This window comes from Lipotes vexillifer, unplaced genomic scaffold, assembly GCF_000442215.2.
Source record: "Lipotes vexillifer unplaced genomic scaffold, Lipotes_vexillifer_v1.1 scaffold40, whole genome shotgun sequence".
NCBI classification, from domain to species: domain Eukaryota; kingdom Metazoa; phylum Chordata; class Mammalia; order Artiodactyla; family Lipotidae; genus Lipotes; species Lipotes vexillifer.
Window position 1 is genome coordinate 2,420,604 of NW_006771578.1, and position 23,141 is coordinate 2,443,744.

The following is a 23,141-nucleotide window of genomic DNA, read 5'->3' on the forward strand; positions in this document are numbered from 1 at the left end:
AAAAAAAAAAAAAAAAAAAGGCCTAGAGTTGACAAACTGTGTACATTGCCTGTATCTGTTAAATGGTCCTTGGAGGCCAAAAGTTTGAGAAACACTATTCAAGACAGTGCTCTCCTTAAGAGCAGAAGCCACAGTTATGTTTGTCCTTTCCTTAGAGCCCAGCAGGTGGCCCGACACATGGTAGGTCCTTGATAAATATTTGAGTAATTTATTGAAAAAACTTGGATAGCCTTCCTAGAAGAAACAAAAGAATTATCATTGTTCTCTTGTGTTTTTTGTCCTGCCTGCAAGGAACTTGCATTTGTTTGGGAAGAGTTTACAGCCATCGCATTCCTGTGTTTTACTGATGAGTTATCGTTAACACGTCCTGCTGCACTTTCCTCACACATTTCAGGTACTTTTCTGAGCAGAGACAAAGAACCACAAGTCACAACCCTCTACAACAATTCAGCTTTAGCTCCCCTGGGAAACTGTCAAATTAACCACTAATATTTTCTGTTTTCACTCATTTATGAAATGGCTGTTACTTCAGATTAAGAATACAGTTGATAGTAATGCTACTGAACTGAACTTGGATCCGCTTGCTTGCCCACGGTGCAGCAAAGCAAATCTGCTGACACTGGTTTGTGGTGAAGGAAAGTACAGTGTTTATTTGCAGGGCACCAAGCAAGGAGAATGGGCAGCTCATGTTCAAAAGACCCAAACTCCCTGATGGCTTTCAGGGAAGGGTTTTTAAAGGCAACATTTGGGATGAGGGTTGCAGATCATGGACTTTCTTCTGATTGGTTGGTGGCATGGTAACAGGGTGATGTTTTTGGAATCTTAACCATCAACCTTCTGGTTCCAGCCATTCTGGGGTCTACAAGCTTGTGGTCAGCATGTAGTCACTATTTTCCACTTTAGTGTGGGTCTTAGTCTCCGTAGAACAACTGGAAGATATGCATCACATTGTTATGTCTATCCCTTGAGGAGGAACTAGGACTCTGTTTTATCACTGAACCATTTTTTAGGCTATCGCTACTTTTCTTGTTTAACTGCTTTTCCTTTGTTTCTGAATTCTACCACTTCTCTAATTAGTAACTGGTTGAGTCTGCTTTGGAACTAAAGGAAGGCCCAAGAGACTAAAGCCTTTGTCTGCACACAAGAAACAGGGGACACAGAGAGGGGTGGCTTTTGTACCTCTGTGGGCTCCACGGGGTCCTGCTCGGTTTCACTCCCCCCTTTTCTCTGATACTCTTCAATCCTGAGGGGAACGGGGGCAGGACAAGAACGGAAGTAAAGTTTTGGATAGAGAGGTTATTCATAAACTTGGCAGGGTAACTCAGTTTTAGGGAGACTGGGTTTCATTAACAGGACAGCATAAATCAGATATGGCCTGTAGTAAGTTGTGAGATTTTTATACTGGATCACAGGGCGATGGACTATGACTAGACTTTATAGCAATTTGTCGTTCAGGTTCATATCAATTTCAAAATTCCTCAATAGCAGGTTTCAAGTTTGCACAGTGTTGTGGATGGCACTTAACTAGTGGCTGTGTTATGATACATAATACTTGTAATTTTAGCCAACATTTATTGAGCCTTAAGTAAGCAGCAAGCACTGTTCTAAACTCAGTAGATTGAAAGATATATGTTCGTACCATCTGCATGACATTGTGTATTTCTGCTTATTTTAGTTTTGGAGGGTTTTTTTTTAGGTATACTTTACATAGAGTGAAAGGCACAAATTTAATATTTATAATTCAGTGTATTTGACAATGCATCCACCTGTGTAACTGACACCTCCTCCATTTCCATTACCCAGAACCTTCACTCTCACTCCTTCCCAGACAATTCAACATCCCTCCACGGTACAAGCACCATAGATGAGTTTTTCTTGTCCTAGAACTTCATAAAAATGGAATAATTTGGAAAGCACTCTTCTTTCTTCTTCAGAGTATACTCAGCATAATGTTTTTGGATTTATCAATACTGTTGTGTCAGTAGTTTGTTTCTTTTATTGCTAAATATTATTCCATTGTATGAGTACACCATGGTTTGTTTATCCATTCTCCTGTGATGGACATTTGAGCTATTATGAATAAAGCTGCTGTGAACTTTTTGTATAGGGCTTTTTAATGCATATGTGTTTTCTTTTCTCTTGTGTAACTACCTGGCAGTAGAATTCATGAGTCATGGGATAGGTACACATGTAACTTCATAGGAAACTGCCAGATCAGTTTCCAAAGTGGTGACCCTTTTACACTCCCATCAGCAATGACAGAAAGTTCTGTGTGCTCCACATTCTAGCATTTGATATCATCATCAATCTTTCATTTTATTTATTTATTATTATTTTTTTAAACAACTTTATTGGAGTATAATTGCTTTAAAATGGTGTGTTAGTTTCTGCTGTATAACAAAGTGAATCAGCTATACATAAACATATATTCCCATATCTCCTCCCTCTTGCATCTCACTCCCACTCTCCATATCCCACCCCTCTAGGTGGACACAAAGCACTGAGCTGATCTCCCTGTGCCATGCAGCTGCTTTGCACTAGCTATCTGTTTTACATTTGGTAGTGTATATATGTCCATACCACTCTGTCACTTCATCCCAGCTTACCCTTCCCCCTCCCCGTGTCCTCAAGTCCATTCTCTACGTCTGCATCTTTATTCCTGTCCTACCCCTATGTTCATCAGAACCTTTTTTTTTTTTTAGATTCCGTATATATGTGTTAGCATGCAGTATTTGTTTTTCTCTTTCTGACTTACTTCACTCTGTATGACAGTCTCTAGGTCCATCCACCTCGCTACAAATAAGTCAATTTCGTTTCTTTTTATGGCTGAGTAATATTCCATTGTATATATGTGCCGCAACTTCTTTATCCATTCATCTGTCGGTGGACACTTAGGTTGCTTCCGTGTCCTGGCTATTATAAATAGAGCTGCAATGAACATTGTGAAACATGACTCTTTTTGAATTATGGTTTTCTCAGGGTATATGCCCAGTAGTGGGATTGCTGGGTCGTATGGTAGTTCTATTTTTAGTTTTTTAAGGAACCTCCATACTGTTCTCCATAGTGGCTGTATCAATTAACATTCCCACCAACACTGCAAGAGGGTTCCCTTTTCTCCACACCCTCTCCAGCATTTATTGTTGGTAGATTTTTTGATGATGGCCATGCTGACCGGTGTGAGGTGATACCTCATTGTAGTTTGTTTTTTTTTTTTGCGGTACGCGGGCCTCTCACTGTTGTGGCTTCTCCCGTTGCGGAGCACAGGCTCCGGACGAGCAGGCTCAGCGGCCATGGCTCACGGGGCCAGCCGCTCCGCGGCATGTGGGATCCTCCCGGACGGGGGCACGAACTGGCGTTCCCTGCATCGGCAGGTGGACTCTCAACCACTGCGCCACCAGGGAAGCCCCTCATTGTAGTTTTGATTTGCATTATTCTAATGATTAGTGATGTTGAGCATCCTTTCATGTGCTTGTTGGCAATCTGTATATCTTCTTTGGAGAAATGTCTCTTTACATCTTCTGCCCATTTTTGGATTGGGTTGTTTGTTTTTTGATATTGAGCTACATGAGCTGCCTATATATTTTGGAGATTAATCCTCTGTCAGTTGTTTTATTTGCAAATATTTTCTCCCATTCTGAGGGTTGTCTTTTTGACTTGTTTATAGTTTCCTTTGCTGTGAAAAAGCTTTTAAGTTTCATTAGATCCCATTTGTTTATTTTTGTTTCCATTTCCATTTCCCTGGGAGGTGGGTCAAAAAGGATCTTGCTGTGATTTATGTAACAGAGTGTTCTGCCTGTGTTTTCCTCTAAGAGTTTTATAGTGTCTGGCCTTACATTTAGGTCTTTAATCCATTTTGAGTTTATTTTTGTGTATGGTGTTAGGGAGTGTTCTAATTTCATTCTTTTACATGTAGCTGTCCAGTTTCCCCAGCACCACTTATTGAAGAGACTGTCTTTTCTCCATTGTATATTCTTGCCTCTTTTATCAAAAATTAGGTGACCATATGTGTGTGGGTTTTTATCTCTGGGCTTTCTATCCTGTTCCATTGATCTATATTTCTGTTTTTGTGCCAGTATCATACTGTCTTGATTACTGTAGCTTTGTAGTATAGTCTGGAAGTCAGGGAGCCTGATTCCTCCAGCTCTGTTTTTCTTTCTCAAGATTGCTTTGGCTATTCGGGGTCTTTTGTGTTTCCATACAAATTGTGAAATTTTTTGTTCTAGTTCTGTGAAATATGCCATTGGTAGTTTGATAGGGATTGCATTGAATCTGTAGATTGCTTTGGGTAGTACAGTCATTTTCACAATGCTGATTCTTCAAGTCCAAGAACATGGTATATCTCTGCATCTGTTTGTATCCTCTTTGATTTCTTTCATCAGTGTCTTATAGTTTTCTGCATACAGGTCTTTTATCTCCTTAGGTAGGTTTATTCCTAGGTATTTTATTCTTTTTGTTGCAATGGTAAATCCTTAATTTCTCTTTCAGATTTTTCATCATTAGTGTATAGGAATGCAAGAGATTTCTGTGCATTAATTTTGTTTCCTGCAACTTTACCAAGTTCATTGATTAGCTCTAGTAGTTTTCTGGTGGCCTCTTTAGGATTCTTTCTGTATAGTATCATGTCATCTGCAAACAGTGACAGTTTTACTTCTTCTGTTCCAATTTGTATTCCTTTTATTTCTTTTTCTTCTCTGATTGCTGTGGCTAGGACTTCCAAAACGATTTTGAATAATAGTGGTGAGCGTGGACATCCTTGTCTTTTTCCTGATCTTAGAGGAAATGCTTTCAGTTTTTCACCATTGAGAATGACGTTGGCTGTGGGTTTGTCGTATATGGCCTTTATTATGTTGAGGTAGGTTCCCTCTATGCCCACTTTCAGGAGAGTTTTTATCGTAAATGGCTGTTGAATATTGTCAAAAGCTTTTCTGCATGTATTGAGATGATCATATGGTTTTTATTCTTCAATTTGTTAATGTGGTGTATCACACTGATTGATTTGCGTATATTGAAGAATCCTTGCATCCCTGGGATAAATCCCACTTGATCATGGTGTATGATCCTTTTAATGTGTTGTTGGATTCTGTTTGCTAGTATTTTGTTGAGGATTTTTGCATCTATATTCATCAGTGATATTGGTCTGTAATTTTCTTTTTTTGTAGTATCTTTGTCTGGTTTTGGTATCAGGGTGATGGTGGCCTCATAGAATGAGTTTGGGAGTGTTCCTCCCTCTGCTATATTTTGGAAGAGTTTGAGAAGGATAGGTGTTAGCTCTTCTCTAAATGTTTGATAGAATTCGCCTGTGAATCCATCTGGTCCTGGGCTTTTGTTTGTTGGAAGCTTTTTAATCACATTTTCAATTTCAGTGCTTGAGATTGGCCTGTTTATATTTTCTAATTCTTCCTGGTTCAGTCTTGGGAGGTTGTGCTTTTCTAAGAATGTGTCCATTTCTTCCAGGTTGTCCATTTTATTGGCATAGCGTTGCTTGTAGTAATCCCTCATGATCCTTTGTATTTCTGCAGTGTCAGTTGCTACTTCTCCTTTTTCATTTCTAATTCTATTGATTTGAGTCTTCTCCCTTTTTTTCTTGATGAGTCTGGCTAGTGGTTTATCAATTTTGTTTATCTTCTCAAAGAACCAGCTTTTAGTTTTATTGATCTTAGCTATCGTTTCCTTCATTTCTTTTTCATTTATTTCTGATCTGATCTTTATGATTTCTTTCCTTCTGCTAACCTTGGGTTGTTTTTCTTCTTCTTTCTCTAATTGCTTTAGATGTAAGGTTAGGTTGTTTATTTGAGATGTTTCTTGATGTCGGATTGTATTGCTATAAACTTCCCTCTTAGAACTGCTTTTGCTGCATCCCATAGGTTTTGGGTCATTGTGTTTTCATTGTCATTTGTTTCTAGGTATTTTTTGATTTCCTCTTTGATTTCTTCAGTGATCTCTTGGTTATTCAGTAGCGTATTGTTTAGCCTCCATGTGTTTGTAATTTTTACAGATTTTCTCCTGTAATTGATATCTAGTCTCATAGCATGGTGGTCAGGAAAGATACTTGATACAGCTTCAATTTTCTTAAATTTACCAAGGCTTGATTTGTGACCCAAGATATGATCTGTCCTGCAGAATGTTCCATGAGCACTGGAGAAGAAAGTGTATTCTGTTGCTTTTGGATGGAATGTCCTATAAATATCAGTTAAGGCCATCTTGTTTAATGTGTGATTTAAAGCATCTGTTTCCTTATTTATTTTCATTTTGGATGATCTGTCCATTGGTGAAAGTGAGGCATTAAAGTCCCCTACTATGATTTTGTTACTGTCAATTTCCCCTTTTATGGCTCTTAGCATTTGCCTTTTTAATCTTAGTTATTCTGGAGGATGTATAGTAATGTCTCATTGTGATTTTAGTTTGCATTTCCCTGATGACTAATGAGGTTGAAAGCTTTTCATGTGCATATTGGTCTTTCTTTATGAAATGCCTGTTCAAGTCTTGTGCCCATGTTTCTTAGTGGATTATTTGTATTTCATCATTAAGTTATAGGAGTTCTCTATTTATTCTGAATATAAGGTATTTGTTAGATATACGTATTGCAAATATTTTCTTACCATCTGTGGTTTATCTACTCATTTTATATGTTTCTTTGGATGCCCAGAAACTTAAAATTTTTTGAAGTCCATTTATCAGTGTTTACTCTTGTAGTTAGTGCTTTCTTGCTACCCAGGGTTGTAAAAATACTCTACTATATTTTCTTCTAGAAGTTTGTAGGTTTAGCTTTTGCACTTATGTCTATGATCCATCTCAAATTAATTTGTGTATGGTGTGAGGTGGGAGTCAAGCCTCATATTTTTCTGTGTGGATTTCCAGTTTTTCCAACATGTTTTGTAGAAATTGTTGCGGTCTGAGAAATTAAGGTGAGAAACCAGTGTTCTTAACCAATGCATTCTTTGGAGGATACTGTTGTCAACTCACAGTTCTTTTGTGGAGAGTAACTTCATCAGACAAACTTGTTAGGGGTGCCTTGCCCCTCCCTCTTGGCATGAAATCGATGTGCGAAACCAGATTTTGCGGTGTGACTCAGATGCTCATCTTTATTACAAGTTAAGTTTTGATGCTTTTCTTTCTATTTGTAATTTGAAATTAGGGTTGACAATTTAAAAAAAAACAACAACAATGGGCAAAAGATTTGAATGGACATTTCACCAAAGAAGATATATGAATAACCAATAAGTACATGAAGAGATGTTCAGCATCATTAGTCATTAGGGAAATGCAGCCCCAAACCACAATGAGATACTACTTCACCTCCACTAGGATGACTATCATCGAAAAACAGAATAATAACAAGTGTTGCTGAAGATGTGGAGAAATTGTAACTTTGGTACACTGATGGTAAGAATGTAAAATAGTGCAGCCACTTTAGAAAACAGATTCTTTTAAAGTTAGACATTTACTATATGATCCAGCAATTGCACTCTCAGGTGCAAGAAAAATGAAGACACACATCCACATAAAATTTTGCACAAAGATGTTCATAAAAGCATTGTTAACAATAGCTAAAAAGTAAGTACATCTCAAGTATCCATCAACCAATGAGTGGATAAATAATATGTGTTATGTCATACAATGGAATATTACTTACCCAGAAAAAGGAATGAAGTACTAATTTATGCTACAACATGGATGAAGTTCAAAGACGCTATGCTAAGTGAGAGAAGCCAGATGCAGAAGACCACAAGTTATATAATTCCATTGATATGAAATATCTGGAAAAAAGCAAATCTATAGAGATTAGTGGTTGTCTGAGGCTGGGCATGAGAATGAGGAATGACTGAATGAGCTTGAGGAGTGATGGAAGTGTTCAAAAATTGGATTGTGAGGGAGCTTCCTGGTGGTCCAGTGGTTAGGATTTGGCGCTTTCACTGCCACGGCCCGGGTTCAATCCCTGGTCTGGGAACTGAGATCCCGCAAGCCATGTGGCATGGGCAAAAAAAAATTTTGAATTAAAAATCAAATTAAATTAAAAAGTAAAAAAAGATTTATATATAAAAAAATTGGATTGTGATGACGGCTGCCCAACTGTAAAAATTTACTAAAAATCATTGAAATGTACACTTAAAATGAATGAGTTGTATGGTTTGTAAGTTTTACCTCAATGAAGTTTTTTGTTTTTTGTTTTTAAGTGTTTTAGGATTGGAACATTTTGGCCTGAATGGGGTCTGAGATATTAAGGAAATGCCAAGACCCTACCTGACACTTGTGGCCAAGTGGGGAATGATACAAGCAGAACTGCCGTGTCTGGCATTATAGGACTTTGGTTTTAAGAATCACTTTCTTGGACTTCCCTGGCGGTCCAGTGGCTAGGACTCCACGCTTCCACTGCGGGGGGCGCAGGTTTGATCCCTGGTCAGGGAACTAAGATCCAGCATGCCGCACGGCCAAAAAAAAGAATCATTTTCTTGAACTGAAAACCCACAAGATAACACCTCCCCTCAACATCAGCCCACACTCTAGGGCAGCCAGGGGCTTTGAGGAAAGGGTGCTTGGTGAAACTTGGGTCTTCTCATTTTATGAATAAGCCCAAGATTTGCAGTTGAAGAAACAAGAACAGACAGGGGACAGCATGGAGGCAGAGGAGAACACCATGCCAGGCCACGTTTGAACGTAATGACCCCTGCCCTGCTGTGACTTTTCAAGCCATCCTTGCCAGTTACAGGCAGTCTGAACTAGTGAGTTTGTCCTGAGCCTCTCTCCACTGTTGTTCTTCCCATCCACGAGTGTCTTCTTTTTATGATTTTTCCTAAATGTGTTGTCACAGAACATTTAATTTAAATGTCACAGCATGTGAGCAGAAGGGTTCAGTGTCTTTTCTCCTGATGACTAAACTCTCCTTTGGGAATCCTGAGGTTTTTCTTAAATAGCACATTAGTTTATCCATTTTTCTTTTGTTTTTAATTTCATTTACGTTTTTTGAAAAGTTTCCTTGCAGGGTGGGGATCTGAGGGGGGGAGAATTTATAAGCAGAGTTAGCTAGGTTGTTGGTCTTGGAAAGACAGTTGTGGAAATAATGGAGGTGCCGCCTTTGTTTACGCTGCTCACCGCCGTCCCCAGGATGTGCCCTTTGGCTTGTGGCTTCTGGCATCTCTGAGCCACACACACACCCTCTTTCTCTCTTACCCTCTCCTTATGGCTCCGCATTTGGGAGACATCTGGCTACAGTAAGAGTCATCTCTGGCCTCAGATTGTGTTTTCTCTTGTAAAAGTTTTCCACGTCCTCTTTCCTGACAGAACTACACCTTTTTTTTCTTTTTAATTGGAGTATAGTTGCTTTACACCGCTATGTCAGTTTCTGCTGTACAGCAAAGTGAATCAGCTGTACGTATACACATAACCCCTCTTTTTTGGACTTCCTTCCCATTTGGGTCAATACAGAGCACTGAGTAGAGTTCCCTGTGCTACACAGTAGTTTCTCATTAGTTATCTATTTTATACATAGTATCCATCGTGTGTATATGTCAATCTCAGTCTCCCAATTCATCCCACCCGCTTTCCCCCTTGGTATCCGTACATTTGTTCTCTGTGTCTAGAACTACCCCTTTTAAACTCGTTCCCCTCCCTCCAGCCATCGTTCCAGCTGCCTTTTGATACTGAAACATATACCTCTAATATCTTAAACTTGCCAAAAGCAAACTTATTACACCCTGTGTCCCTCCACCCTGCTTTCCTCTAAAACAAAACAACACAAAACCTTTCTCTCCTTCTCACGGTCCTTCTAATGTGGATGGTGCCTGCGGGGATCGAGGCCTCGAGGTCATCTTTTGGGGGGCTTCTCCTCCCTGCCATCCCCCCTCTTGTCGCCACCACCTTAAGTGAACCCAGCTTTCCGCTGCAGATGCTCACTGTGAAATTAAAACAACAAAATGTCATTTTTTTGCCTACCAGATTGACATGTCTTGACAGCATCTGTGTAGCTGAGGGTGTGAAACGTGGGACTGTGAATTAATTCAGCTTTTCCTGGGTCTCTTCTGTAATCATCTAAAATGCCCATACTCCTTGACTTAGCAAATCCATTTCTAGGAATTCATCCTACAGAAATATTCCCTTACACACAAGAAGCCTTATATTATTGTGATTATAATAGCATTATTTATAGTAATGAAAAATTAGAAACATACTAAAAGCAGAAAAATATGTAATTGTTTCTGTAAATTATGGTACAGGCATACATTAGAATAAAGCCATTAGAAAATGGTAACGTAGCTGTCTTTTAGTTCTTTGGAGTCCTCCATAGCAGGGGTCCCCAAACCCTGGTCCATGGACAGGTACCGGTCCGCGGCCTGTTAGGACCCGGGCCGCACAGCACGAGGTGAGCTGCGGGCGAGTGAAGCTCCATCTGCCGCTCCCCATCGCTCGCGTTACCGCCTGAACCATTCCCCCGTACCCTGTCGGTGGAATAATTGTCTTGAATGAAACCGGTCCCTGGTGCCAGAAAGATTGGGGACCACTTACTCCGTAGCATCTAGCATAATTCTTGGTATTTGATATGTGCTTAATAGAATCTGGCTTTTCTTTTTTAAATGTACTCTTGTACATAATTTTATAATGTTACACCTAACATACTCTTACAAGTAACCTAAGACTATATAGTGTCATATCATTCTTATTACTTCGTAATAAAAATCACCTTAGTGACCTCTGGTTAAGCATGGTAGATTAAACACATGTGCTTATATCTGCCCCCTCTCAAGATCCCACCAAAATTACAGTAAGGAAATTTAAAAATTTAAACCCACAAAGACAAAGGGAACTGGAATGGTACTGACAGTACATGAGAGATACCAACAAAATTTTGGAGGATAAGAAAGCAGATGGCCAACGGTAACTGAATTAGCAAAGGAGAGAGAATGGAATCGTGTCTTTCAGAGGGGAGGGGGCGCTGCCACCGAAGAGCAAGCTGATTTGTGCCACGGAATCCCTGCCACGGAATTGGAGGCACCAGGTTTCCTGGAAGGCAGCGGAGCAGGGGAGGTTATAAATTGGAGTTATGTTTGAAAGCCTTTTAAGAGCAGTTAACCTCTCAGGTTCCCTCCCCCACTCCCAGCAGCAGGGCGGCTGCCTCCCTTCCCTGTTGCCCTCCATCATGGCAGGGCTTCTACTGTGGGAACCAGAGAGGTTCTGGACTTGGGAACTGCAGGTCCAGCAGAAGGGGCCAGGCTGTTGGGGAGGTCCTCCCAATCCCCTTTCCTTCTGCTTCTCTCATGAAAGCTGCAGCAAAGCCTTTACCCCTCGGACAAGACATTGAAGGATCTCAGCGAAAATGAACAGCCCCAAGGGAAGGACCTCCAGACACTGACTTTTGGGAGACCCCGGGCAAAAGCCAGTCTGTCCCCGGTCACGCTGTGGTGACTAGCCCTGCCACAGGGCTTCCCATCTGCCTCGCCTCAGTCGAGGGCTCCTAGACATTTGAGGAAAGGCTCTTACCCGAAAGAGTGGAGCCCAAACAGACAGAAACCAAAAAAACTCCAAGGAAACAGAAACAATGCAGAGGGCAGAAGAAGATTTCAAAATGAATATTGTTCTCCTCAGAGAGATCAAAAAGGATATTGTTCATGTAAAATAAAAGCAGGATGCTTCAAAAGAAAAAATAAGTTAAACACTCTCGGAAATTAATAATTTGGTAGAAATGAAAAATTAATTTCAATTAATTTTTAAATTGATAGAAGGCTGGAAGATAAACTTGAAGACACTCAGAAAGCAAAATATTAGAGAGAAAAGGTAAGAAAGTTAGAGGATCCAGGAAGCCCCATCTGACTAGGGAGAGTTCTAGAAAAAAAGAACAGAGAATACGAAGGGGAGGGAATTATCAAAGAAATAATACTCAGCACAATGAATGGAAAAGATAAACACCAAGGCACATCTTTATTAAACTTAGACGAGAAAATCCTGCAAGCTTCTGGAGGGGGCGGAAATCACGTAGAAAGGGAAAGGAACATTAGTTTATTGGAAGCTAGAAGTCAGTGGAACAATGCCTTTAAAATTCTAATGAAAATTATTTTTAAGCTATAATGCTATACGCTGCCAAACTGTCAGACAAATGTGAGCACAGAATTAAGGTGTTATTTTTTTTTGTTTCTTTGTTTGTTTTGGGGTGGTTTTTTTTTTTTTTTTTTTTTTTTCTCCTTTAAAATCCTGCATATTCAGAACGACTTTAGGAAATGCTGCTTTGGATAACTAAGACATAAATAGGAGTAGGATTTATTGATTTAATTTTGGCCACACCATGCGGCTTGTGGAATTTTAGTTCCTTGACCAGGGATCGAACCCAGGCCCTTGGCAGTGAGAGCACTGAGCCCTAACCACTGGACCTCCAGGGAATTCCCAACACGTTTTTAGAAATGGAAGATCTGAAACTCTTTATCTCTGTATACCCTTTGTAAGAAAACTACAACAGGATGAGCTCCAGAAAAATGAAGGAATAAAGCAAGCAAGAAAGAAGACATAGGAGCCCCATGGGGATTTCCTGAGTTAATGGCTAAGCAAAATCCCAGCCTAACAGCTGTGCATCAGGACTTGAGAGTAACCAGACCAGACCAGACCAGAGAGATAGAGGGCAGGAGGGTGGAAGGCTCCAGAATCGATATTTCAAAGAGGAAAATGGAACTAATAAAACACCTGTGGCTGAGGATTACTGAGAGGGGCTTGAGTGACAAGCACGTGGAAACAAAGGAAGCTTAAAGAACAAGGCAATAAATTAGCCCTAAGAAAAACAAAAAATTGTGCAAGAAATGTAACAACTTAGTTCAACAGTGAATATATTTATGTGGTCGTAGTACTGGAAATCCTAAATATTGATTTAACCAGAATTTTCATGGGGGAAGAGGGGAAATAGTAGTAAATAAAGAAAGAGATAAAGATTTAAAAGGATAAATCAAGAAGTAGAAGTACAAGCATTTTATTAAGAAGCAAGGAGATAAATGCCAGATAAAACAGTCGAAAGAGTTAAATTGGTTATCCCTGAGGAATCAGGGATGGGAAGAGGGGCAAGGCTGCAATTTTCCGTTAAAGCCTTGTAGTGCTATTTTAAGTTATAAACTATGATGTTTTTGGATAAAAGAATTAGGTTTAAAAACAATTGGGAGTTCTTTCTTGTAACAGCCTAATGCGGCCACACGAACCCTGTTTCTTACTCCTTCAAGAGAACATTGGATGCTCAAATTTGCATCTGTTCTGCTTGGAATGTGTTTATTACCTTCCTGTGACTTCTCTTATCCCAGAAGGGAAAGGCTTTCTCTTTCATTCCTAGTAAAATAGTAGAATTTTGTGTCCCTGGGCCATTACAGATTTTTCAGATGATATCACAGATTACAAAAGGATTTTCTTGAAAATATCATTTCAGATATTTTTCTTAGGTCATCACATAGAAATCAGCGCTATCCTATCAAAGCTTTCAAAAATAATTACACCCACGTGTCATTAAGGAGAAAACACGGGTTCTGCATGACCCAAAGGCCCCTGGCTAGCAAAAAACAACCCTGGCTTCTATGTCTGTTACCCTTAAGCCTAGCTGTCAGACGACACAGACCAGTAGCGTAGGGTAGGGATGCTTTTTCTCCATGAATCCCCACCAATCATGTTTATCCCATTCTGGATTAACTCATGCTGACAGCTTCTGGAGAATTGAAAATATATCCTAAAATAACTTAAGTACTTTGTTCTGTTTTTTGAAGGTGTGAAAAAATTGGCTAGATTTAATTCTATGACCTATCTGCAGTCTTTTATCATGAAACACAGCTAAGAAAAAGCAATGGCTATCCTTTCTTTAAAAAAGTTATAATCCATCATATGCAGATTGAGAGATTATAGCAAACCAGACTGCTTGGGATGGGTGTTGTTTTTACAGTCTTCTCTCACATGTCTTAATGGAGCCCTAACTTGATCCAGGGAGGCACTGTCAGGTTCTGTGCCACAGGGATCCTCGAAGTTTATGTTTTCTCCACCTGGATATGTGTCACTGTGCCGGCTGCTATTATTTATGGCATAGATGGCATATGGCATAGATGGCATATGGCATGATAAATGGCATAGAAAATCCCCAGACTGTTTGCAGATCTGAGACTAAAATGAAGATAGAACACTCTTCCCCATCCCCATCCTCACCTTCCCTGCATTTCTTTGATGCCTGGACTCCAGCTGCCTGTGGGTTCAGACGCAGATGAATCAGAATGGAGCAGTCCTGCCCCTGAAAGCTTCACAGCCCACCTGGAGACAGAGCACACACCCCAGACCCTGTGGGCCCCTGTGGGCCCCGTAGATGCTGAGGGACCTACCAAAAGAGAGGGGAGAACGGTAGAACAGTGGGCTCTGGGAGCAGAAAGGGGGAAGATAACATCCCCCTGAGTGTGGACATTGGTCAAGCAGTGGGAGGCTGGTGGGTTCCTAGAGAAGGTGCATTTGGCCCAGACTTTGAAATCGGGGTGACAGTCGATAGACTGAGATGGGGAGAGAAAATTCCAGGCAGGGGTTAGGCATGTGATCTCATAGAGGTGGGAATGGAAAGGGGCTGGCTGTTTTCGAGGATGGGGAGATTCAAGCCCAAGATACAAAGGGCTGGGTAAAGATGAGACCAGAATGTCAGAGGGGTGGGCCTCACACAGCATTACTGTAAGGAGTTTGGACTTCATTCTGCAGGTTACAGGAAGCCATTCTTTCATCCTTTTATCCATTCAGCAGCTCTTCATTTAGTCAACCTATGGTTTTTACTGGGGCAGCTTCAAATTTTAGAGGCGGGACCCAGATGCCCTGTGGCCAGGATAGCCAGGCGTCCTCATTTGTCCTGGACAGTTCCGATGTGTACCTGTCATTCAGGGCATCTCATGTGATTTAACATTTGTCATGGATTTTTTTTATTGTTTTAAAAGAAATATTACTCCTGAGAGTTGCTTTTAAATAATGCAAGATGGGTTTGGTAGAGCTTCCCTTTGTGCTTCCATCTTCTGCCGTGGTCTTGTCTAGAAGGGCATCGTACACTTACGCAGTAGGCAGAATTCTCTCTTCAGCATGTGGTTAAATGTGAAAGACAACCAGTGCAAACTTGTCTCTTTTTTCCCAACACAGCTAAGACCTTTCAAGGACAGCATTCAAGACACCCACTAATCACGTGAAATAGCTTGGGCTTTAGCCGCTAGGTTCAGCCACTCCTTCCAGTCTTGGGTGGTAGAGGGATGAGTGTTTGATGCTTCTGGTCCCAGAAGCCAGGTGGCACCAGTGCTGTGGCTGGTGCTGTGACCAGTGAGACACACAAAGCCACCAGGCTACCAGTTGGCTGGTTCAGTGGACAACATGGGAAGTATAGGTTCATTGTACGTGAAATATATGCTGGGGAAAGGAGGCTGAGCTGTCCTGCTGTAAAACAGTCTGAGTGTTTTTGCTAGACTGGTTTCATTATTTATGGCTTGGTATAAATCTACAGCTCTTTATTTTATAAATCAATATTTTATTGTATGGTAGTGCTTTTTTATTTTATTGTTGGGTAATGCTTTTTTATGTTGCAGTAAACCCTTTCAAGAACAGATAGCTAAAAAGACAGCTCATGTGTAGTGAAAAATTAAGTAGTGAATTTCCAGTTCTCAGGAAAAGTGATGACTAATGCATAACTTGCCCAGATTTGTCATCACTTACATCTATGGTAGGGTCCTAGTGATACCATGAGCCACAGGAAAAGCAGAAGAGGCACATCTGTGAAAAGATGTGAGCAGTATGGAGGTTCCTTAAAAAACTAAAAATAGAGCTACCATATGATCCTGCAATCCCATTCCTGGGCATATATCCGGAGAAAACCATAATTTGAAAAGACGCATGCACCCCAGTGTTCATTGCAGCACCATTGACAATAGCCAAGCCATGGAAGCCACCTAAATGTCTGTCCACTAGAGGAATGGATAAAGAAGATGTGGTACATATATACAATGGGATAATACTCAGCCATAAAAAAGGATGATATATAGCCATTTGCAGCAACATGGATGGGCCTAGAGATTATCCTAAGTGAAGTAAGTCAGACAGAGAAAGGCAAATGCCACGTATCACTTATATGTAGAATCTTAAAAAAAAAAAGATACAAATGAACTTATAAACAAAACAGAAATAGATCCACAGACACAGAAAACAAACTAATGGTTACCAACGGGGAAAGGGGGGAGGGATAAATTAGGAGTTTGGGATTAACACACACACACTACCATATATAAAATAGGTAAACAACAAGAACCTACTGTATAGCGCAGGGAACTATAGTCAATATTTTGTAATAACTTATAATGGAAAAGAATCTGAAAAAGAATAGGTATATATATATATATATGTATGTATAACTGAATCACTTTGCTGCACACCTGAAACTAACACAACATTGTAAATCAGTTATACTTCAATAAAAAGTAAAAATAAATAAAATTAATTCATTTAGAGTTTAAAAAAAAAGGAATACTCTACATTTTAAAAAATTTCTATATATGTTATTTATATATATATATATTTAACATCTTTATTGGAGTATAATTGCTTTACAATGGTGTGTTAGTTTCTGCTTTGTAACAAAGTGAATCAGCTCTACAGAATACATTTAAACCTGACTTTTTCGCCTCCCCCAGGCAAAACCTAAACGGGTAGCTTTTTGCCCAACTGCCTGTCTCCCCATTCTGGCTAGACTTTTCCTCAGAGTTCCTGTTGCCCTGGGTGCTGCTTGGTTGTGCCTTCACATTTTTCTCATCTGCATTTTCCCGTGGCAGACTTGAGTGGCCCTGCGGGAGCCACCTTCTCCTCTCTGGTTTTTCCATCTTCACCCTCAGGCTTAGGATGCATGACCAGCTTCTTGTTCATTTCACAGCCAGGTCTTCCATCAGAAGACCCATTTCTTTTCCCATCTCGAGCAGTACCCATGGCTGCTGACTGTCTTCTCACCTTTGCTGCCCAGCCACAGATAAAGGCGTCAGGGGTCACGACGGTGGTGCCAGAAGAGCCAGTTAGACTTTGCAGGAGCCATTGAATTTACAGCACGTACCGTGGTGATGCCTCTGAATTCACTCTTTTCTGACTGCTTCAAATCGTCTGTCACCTCCCCTCTTATTCACACAGCCTGAGACCGTGTCCACTTCTTGGTGGCCATATTACAATGCTGATTCATATGGAACTTATAGGCACCAAAAAAACAACAAAGACATCTCCACAGTTGCCTGTCACCAAGCTGTGGGGTCAGGACAACTGGCACATGTCACTATCCATGTGTCAATCAGGATAATTAACCCAAAGTGTAAACCTGTACCAAACAACCGCCCAAATCTCAATGGCCTGACACAACAAACAGTTATTTCTTTTATAAATTTATTCATTTTATTCATTTATTTTTGGCTGTGTTGGGTCTTCGTTGCTGCACACAGGCTTTCTCTAGTTGCGACGAGCGGGGGCTACTCTTCATTGCGGTGCGCGGGCTTCTCATTGCAGTGGCTTCTCTTGTTGTGGAGCACGGGCTCTAGGTGTGTGGGCTTCAGTAGTTGTGACACGTGGGCTCAGTAGTTGTAGTTCTTGAGCTCTAGAGCCCAGGCTCAGTAGTTACGGCACACAGGCTTAGTTGCTCTGCAGCATGTGGGATCTTCCCGGACCAGGGCTCGAACCCGTGTCCCCTGCATTTGCTGGCGGATTCTTAACCACTGCATCACCAGGGAAGCCCCAAATGGTTATTTCTTTTTTTTCCCTCTTTATTTTATTCAGGTGTAGTTGATTTACAATGTTGTGTTAATTTCTGCTGTACAGCAGAGTGATTCAGTTATACATATATATACATTCTCTTTCATATTCTTTTCCATTATGGTTTATCACAGGCTATTGAATATAGTTCCCTGTGCTATACAGGAGGACCTTGTTGTTTATCCATCCTGTATATACTAGTTTGCATCTGCTAACCTCAAACTCTCAATCCATCGTTCCCCCACCCCACCTCCCCCTTGGCAACCACAAGTCTGTTCTCTATGTTTTTGAGTCTGAACGAAGGGTAATTTCTTGCTAGTGTCACAGTCCAGTGCAGTTGGATGGCTGTCCCAGGCAACTCTCCTTTGAGCATTAGCTCCTGTGTGGCTCTGCCATCTCCTAGAACCTTCCTGTTTCCTCCGTTGAGTCCCCTCCTTAGAGCAAAAAGAGAACTCTGAAAGGATTGTGCGGAGGATTTTTATGGCTCGGCCTGGACGTTGATACGTCACTTCACCTGCATCCCACTGACCAGGACCCAGGCACCTGGCCCCAACCTAACTGCAGTGCAGGCTGGAGCATGTCAACTTCCTGTGTGCCTGGGGAAAGGAACCGAGATCAGTGAGCATCTCCTCAGCTTCTGCCACGGTCAGGCCATGGGAAACACAGTCGGGTAGAAGTCAGGACACCTGGGCTCTGCCACTGACTTGCTGGGTGGCTGTAAGTCATCATAACCACTCTGAGCTGTTTCTTCCTTTTCAGAAGGGTGCCACTACTGCTTGCCTCATACCTGTTAGTTTACATTGTTATATAAACTTATGTGCTAGTGATAGGAGTTGTGGTCTGCACTGTTTTTTTTTTTTAAATTAAGATTATAAGGATTCCAGTCATTTGTTCAATGACTGCGTTTTGAACTCCTGTAATGGCTAAGTATTGAACTAGCTGTGGGCAACCTCTGATCTCTGGATGGTACATTCTGGTGAAGAGACAGATGATAAATAATCTGTAAAGAAATAACACGGTTATATGGTCAACATGATCTAAAGCAACTGAAGGGCTCAGGAGAGACCCCTCTGGAAAGGTGACACTTGAGCTGACAGTTAAATAATGAGGTAGGTAGAGGCAGACTTGGGAATATCAGTGAGGAGAGTGTGCTGAGCGCAAGGGCCAGACTGTGCAAAGGCCCTGAGGTGGAGAACCAGCTCGGAGGGTTCCTTGACCAAACAGCCAGATTGTTGCATGACAAGGAAAGATGAGGTCGGAGAGATAGTCAGGGGCCATACCATACAGGACCTTAAACCTCTCATTGCTTCCTTACCTGTAAATTGTAAAACTGGGCTAATATCAACTTCATAGGGTTGCTGTAATTAAGTGGAATAATATATGTCAAGGGCTTAGAAAAAATACCGGCACCTTTTATACACTACTTAAGTGTGTGATTATAGGTACAGTGAGGATTTTATTCCTTCCATGCTGGGAAAGCTTTGGACAGTTTTCAGCAGAGGAGTGTAACCTCATCTCCACTGGTTCTCATGGGCTGGGCTTGAGGTAGTTGGGGGTTTCCACCCTCCTTCCAGATGTAAGGGTGTAACGGGGGTTCTTTTGGTAAAAACCCTAACCAAAAAAATATATATATATATTTTTCAAAACATCACGTTATTTCCATGAATCAAAATGTATGTCTTATTTTCCAAATGTTTATGAGATTCCATCTTTAAAAAGAGGAGTATTTAAATAGACACAGATGATGGGAATTCCCTGGTGGTCCAGTGGTTAGGATGCCTCACTTCCATTGCAGGGGCCACAGGTTCAACCCCTAGTCGGGGAACTAAGATCCAAGCAACATGGCAGTGCCAAGAAAAATAAAATAAATAAATAGAAGAGACACATGAATAAGATCTTGAAGCTTCTGATTTATCCCCCTCTTGAAGCCTAGCCAAATATTTGTGCGCAATTTGTACATACATTTCTCTGGATTACATTTGGAGATGTAAGTGAGTTGACACAGAGCTGCCGTGCCTCTTGAACATGCTGTAAATAAAATGTGACCTGCATTTTAGAACATGCTTTCTGAAAGGTCTGTTTGTGGAAGAAGAAAATCTAAGAACATTAAAACGAGGGCTTTTTAAAAAAATCAGACAGGCTGCAGAAACAGATCTTTTTGCTCAAATTAGTAAATGATGCGTTGGGGGAAGAAAAGATACAGACACGAAGGAGCGTTCCCACTTCTACCGAAATCTATTCCTCCACACAAAAGCAGCTGGCTTCTATTTGCATTTTTTTTTTTTTGCAACTGATAGAAATAGATTGACTTTCATAATTTCAAGTTGAATATACACATTGATAGCCAATAACACAATTTTAAGTCCTCTGTCATCCACTCGGTTATTTATTTATTTTTACGTTAATTTAATTTATTTATTTATTAATTTTGGCTACGGTGGGTCTTCACTGCTGCATGCAGGCTTTCTCCAGCTGTGGCAAGCGGGGGCTACTTTTTAGTTGCGGTGCATGGGCTCCTCATTGCTGTGGCTTCTCTTTCTTGCATTTGCTCATAGTATCCTGAAAATGCAAAAGACCAGCTCAGAATGCAATTCCCCATTCATTCTCTGGCAGCAAACCCTGGCATTGGCATCCAGCGACTTGGCATACTTGCCTGTGACCATAAGGACACCCCACGGGCTGTGGGGTGAGCTGAGGTCACTGTTGCAGTGCTGGGCTTTGGCCCACACAGGACTCGGCTACTGATAGGGAAAATCACAAGCGCAGAATTATTTTTCTACAGGCAGATAATGAATCCCTTGGTCAATAGAATCTCAACAACTTGGTAGCCTTGTCTAATTTGCTACCCCAAAAAAGTACCTTACTTGAGTTTCTGCATTTACGGGAGATTTGAGATATAAAGTTTCCCCAAAGATATGTGTCTTCTATTTTTGGTAAAGAATGACATAGAAAGGAGAGGGGACTTCTGGAGTTTTGCTGCTTGGTGGGATATGAAATTAAAACCCAAGAGGCAGAGCCACCCAGAAGGTGCCTCGTCCAGGATTTGTGCAAAGAAGCCGGTGTCCATTTAGCTCTTGGTGGATTCATTCATTTAATAAATCTTTATTATGCACCTCTACTTGGGGCCATGTGCTGTCCAGAAGATGGGGATGCAACAGTGAACAAGGCGGGGGGGGGGGGCGATCCTTACCTTCTAGAGCTCCATCTTCCAGGGAAAACGGACACAAAAACATAACTATGTATTTTGCACGGATACATATACATGTACATAAAAGTATTTTGCATGGCACAGAAGAAAACTCACTCAATTTGTGACAGTGGTTGCTTCTGTGAAAGGAGGGAGAATGAGGCTATGAATGAGGACAAAAGAAAACTCATCTTATCTGAAATTATGTATTTACTTTCTAAAGGAGACTTTAAAAAACGCATTGACAGAATGTTAACAGTAATCAATTCTGGCTGGTTGGTACCCAGGTGTGTGTGTTATGTTACTCTCTGTTTCTTTCTATATTTTTTTATATCCCTAACAAAGAAAAATCAAGGGTTCAGACCGTAGATTCTTCAAGTGGAAGGTCATCTTCAGAGAATATGCTTTCCAAAGTCCTTTAGAATCATAATCCAGGAACTCTTAGCAAAGTTCACCTCACAGAGCATCAGACAATCTTGGTTCCTTATATAAATATAAAGAACAGCTGTTGTGTTACAGTGAAAGGGTTTGATGCAGTGTGCATCTCACTTGCAGTAGAATTTCTCTTTGGCCTTCAGTGTGAGATGGCATTCGTCTGTGGTTCCAACAGACCCGCAATGGGTAGAGATCTCCCCTGAAACCTTCCTTCCAAAGAGTTTTTGTCCGGGTTGTTGGGTTTCGTGTTGAAAGTTACACGATGTAACCCATTTCCTGCTGCTGATATATCTGTGTCTCATTCTCAGAGAAATTTCAACTTTTCATTGCATCGAGACCAAATAAAGAATGTTGGAGAAGGAAAGATTTATCCCATTGGGAATGAGTATCCAAGGCTTGGATTCCATTTCAACAGCCTGACCACAGTCACCCAGTTTTCTCAGTGCCACAGAACTATGATGAATGAAATGAAACAAGGCTATGATGTCCCATGCCCCTCCTTGTTGCAGTCGTCCAAAGACTCTAGGACAGTCTCCCTCCTTTCTTGTAAATTTTAGCCCCTGGCTCATGGTCACTGTCTTCAGCACCTTCCTTGTCATCATTTGCGGTGATTTCAATATGTACGTGGATGATCCCCTTGGGTCCTTAGCTTCCTCTCCCCCATCGCTCCTCAGCCACCCACTTCCACTGTCACTGTCCTCGCCCCTACCATGATCTAGGTTGTTACTGCCCTCGCCCTACTGAGTCCTGATTTCTATGCTTATAACCCAACTTGGATTCCACGGTCCACCATTATGGTCATTCTCCTGCCTACGTCCTCTCCCCCACCATACTCCTCACTTGGCAAACACCCGTCCACCTCCCAACCTCCCCACCCAGCACTGCTTAAATCCAGCTCCAGCCGCTCTGCACCTCCACCCAGGGAGCTGAACGTGGCTGGGGAGAAAGAGAACGCAACCATGCAGAGAGGACTCACCTTTTTTTTCCCCTTTTTAATGAAGTATAGTTGCTGTGCAATGTTATATAAGTTACAGGAGTGCAACATAGTGATTCACAATTTTTAAAGGTTACACTCCATTTATAGTTATTATAAATTATTAGCTACATTCTCTGTGTTGTACACTTTATCCTTGTGGCTTGTTTATTTTGCACATAATAGTTTGTACCTCTTACTCCCCTACCCCTATCTTGCCCTTCCTCCCTGCCCTCTCCCCACTGTGGTTTACTCTCTATATCTGTGAGCCTGTTTCATTTTGTTCACTACTTTGTTGTACTTTTTAGAGTCCACATATAAGTGATATCATACAGTATTTGTCTTTCTCTGTCTGACTTACTTCACTTAGCCTATTACCCTCCAAGTCCATCCATGTTGTTGCGAATGGCAACGTTTCATTCTTTTTTATGGCTGAGTAGTAGTATTCCATTGTATTTATATATACCACATCTTCTTTATCCATTCATCTGTTGATGGACACTTAGGTTGCTTCCATATCTTGGCAATTGTAGATAATGTTGTTAAGAGCATTGGGGTGCATGTATCTTTGAATTAGTGTTTAGTTTTTTCGGATATACACCCAGGAGTGGAATTGCTGGGTCATACAGTGGAAAGGACTCACTTTTTTTTTTTTTTTTTTTTTTTTTGGGTAATGTTGTTCATTGGGGTGCATGTATCTTTGAATTAGTGTTTAGTTTTTTCGGATATACACCCAGGAGTGGAATTGCTGGGTCATACAGTACAGTGGACTCACTTTTTTTTTTTTTTTTTTTTTTTTTGGTACGTGGGCCT

At 41.0% G+C, this 23,141-nt stretch overlaps 1 protein-coding gene across 1 annotated transcript in view; it reads left to right on the plus strand.

The window, feature by feature from the left end:
- The window catches only part of PCOLCE2 (procollagen C-endopeptidase enhancer 2), a 70,518-nt gene that overhangs the window by 21,220 nt on the left and 26,157 nt on the right, over positions 1-23,141 (plus strand). The window contains exon 3 of the mRNA XM_007446981.1: positions 11,257-11,371. Coding sequence (XP_007447043.1) covers positions 11,257-11,371 — 115 coding nt within the window. The remainder of the gene's footprint in view (positions 1-11,256; positions 11,372-23,141) is intronic.